Raw genomic sequence first — 1,834 nt, forward strand, 5'->3', positions numbered from 1 at the left:
TCCCGATCCACACGAGCCTTGCACATCTGAGCATACCTGTGGGACTGTGGATCTAAATCCAGGTCCGCTTCCCTCCACTCACGGGAGCACAGGGACCAGGAGAGGGCGTCGTCACGGATCCGCATTGCCCTCTCCCTCCACCGCCTCCCCCGCGTCTCCCTCTGAATGGCCGGCGAGATGGAGCTGAGCGGCCGCAGCATCCGCGGGAATGCTTGGTAGACATGCGGGAGAGGCATTTTGAACCTCTGCTTGTCTTTCATCCACTCTCCAGTAGATCTCGGAGGAGGCTCCATGGGGAGCCCGCGAGATCTCGGAGAGAGGGGAAGAGGGTGCGCCCGTCGCTAGGATGCGGCTTGTGTGGGGGGCGATAGCGGCAGCGGGATCTACGGTGGCGGCGGTGGTGGAGGTGGGGGCGGGCGCGAGGGGAATCGCAGGAGCGGTCATGCACGAGCAGTTATCTAAAAAAAAACCTGTAATTTATTTTCTGGTGGGTGTTATTTAGTTTTGTTCTTAGGCAGCTGTACTCTGCTGATCTTCCGTGTGTGTGTGGCTTGTATTCCGGTTTATTAACAAAGAAGCACGGTGAACATCTCAAGAAGAGAACATTGCAAAATAACAGAGGATCAAAAGGAGGACCCTCGTCAACATCGCACGCAGTAAGATGAGAACAGTCAATCGTCAAAGCATCTCAGAATCTACCAGGTTGCTAGGAGGCAGAGCATCAGCAAATATTTACTTGATAGATAAAAACAGGCCGTTGGCTCAGAAAATTAACACAGGCAACTTCCGAATTTATATTTAGCGAACCATGAGAACATTCTTAATAACACACAATACACGTCACCTAATGACCACACAATGGCACGAAACCGTACGGACACAAATACAAAGATACACCAATACAAGTACGCATGTACACACGTGAGGTGGAACATACCGAAGACGAGTCACTAGTATACGAGGGGCTTCTTTGCACGGAGGTCGCGGAAGTACGTCCGGGGATCATCCTCGAACGCGTTGCGCGGCATGCGCGCGCCGTGGCGGCCGGGAGCTACCATCGTTCGCCCGCCGCGGCGGCGGCCGCAGCAGCAGCTGCAGCAGCACCGGGCGAGCCAGAACAGCACAAGGGCGCCGAGCGCGGCCGGGAGCACAACGGTGACACCGATGCGCACCCACTGCGCGAGCGTCTCCGAGCGGGTCTCCGGCGGGAAGAGCTCGTCGGCCTTCTTGGCGAGCGCGGCGAGGAGGCCGGCGAGGAAGGCCGCGAGCTCGGTGGCCTTCTGCTTGATGAGCTGCCACAGGGGGGCGAGAAAGCGCCCGGCACCGTCGAGGTCGAAGCCGAGGCCGGCGTCGCGCAGGGACCGCGTCATGGCTCCGCCGCTCCGTAGCAGGAGCTTCCTCGCTGCAGGTGCCTCCGGGACGAAAGCCATGGATTCGCTTCTTTCTTCGCTGAGGGACGTCTACCGGGCTGGTCTTTGGTGTGAGTGTAGCGGGACTGACGGAGTGAGGTGCGGGGTCCGATATAAAGATGGAAGCGATTGATGGAAACGGAAGCGTTTGGCGTTTCGCCGAACGAATAACCAGTCCACTTCACCCGGTTAATAAGCTGCATACATGTTCAGCGCTTTGAAGAGACAATACAACACTGGCTGCACAGTGAACACGAGCTCCCGAGCTCATGAGTCACGTGACTCGATGTACTAGCCTGCAAGGTACTCGATGTACTAGCCTAGAGTGTGTCCATCAGAATATATGGGTCTTGTGTTGGACCTGAAACCATTTGATAGAGATGATGACCAGTCTTTGCTCTGGTAATTTTCCATGAACAGCGAGC

General features: G+C 56.5%; 1 protein-coding gene across 1 annotated transcript; it reads right to left on the reverse strand.

Annotated features, from left to right (window-relative positions):
• Positions 1 to 764: 764 nt before the first annotated feature.
• LOC119367528 lies at positions 765 to 1,512 on the reverse strand. Its single transcript, XM_037633011.1, has one exon. It carries the CDS (start codon positions 1,428 to 1,430, stop codon positions 951 to 953), a length of 480 nt encoding a protein of 159 aa, XP_037488908.1. The 5' UTR covers positions 1,431 to 1,512; the 3' UTR covers positions 765 to 950.
• Positions 1,513 to 1,834: the final 322 nt, after the last annotated feature.

The sequence above is a fragment of the Triticum dicoccoides genome, chromosome 2B, assembly GCF_002162155.2.
Source record: "Triticum dicoccoides isolate Atlit2015 ecotype Zavitan chromosome 2B, WEW_v2.0, whole genome shotgun sequence".
NCBI classification, from domain to species: domain Eukaryota; kingdom Viridiplantae; phylum Streptophyta; class Magnoliopsida; order Poales; family Poaceae; genus Triticum; species Triticum dicoccoides.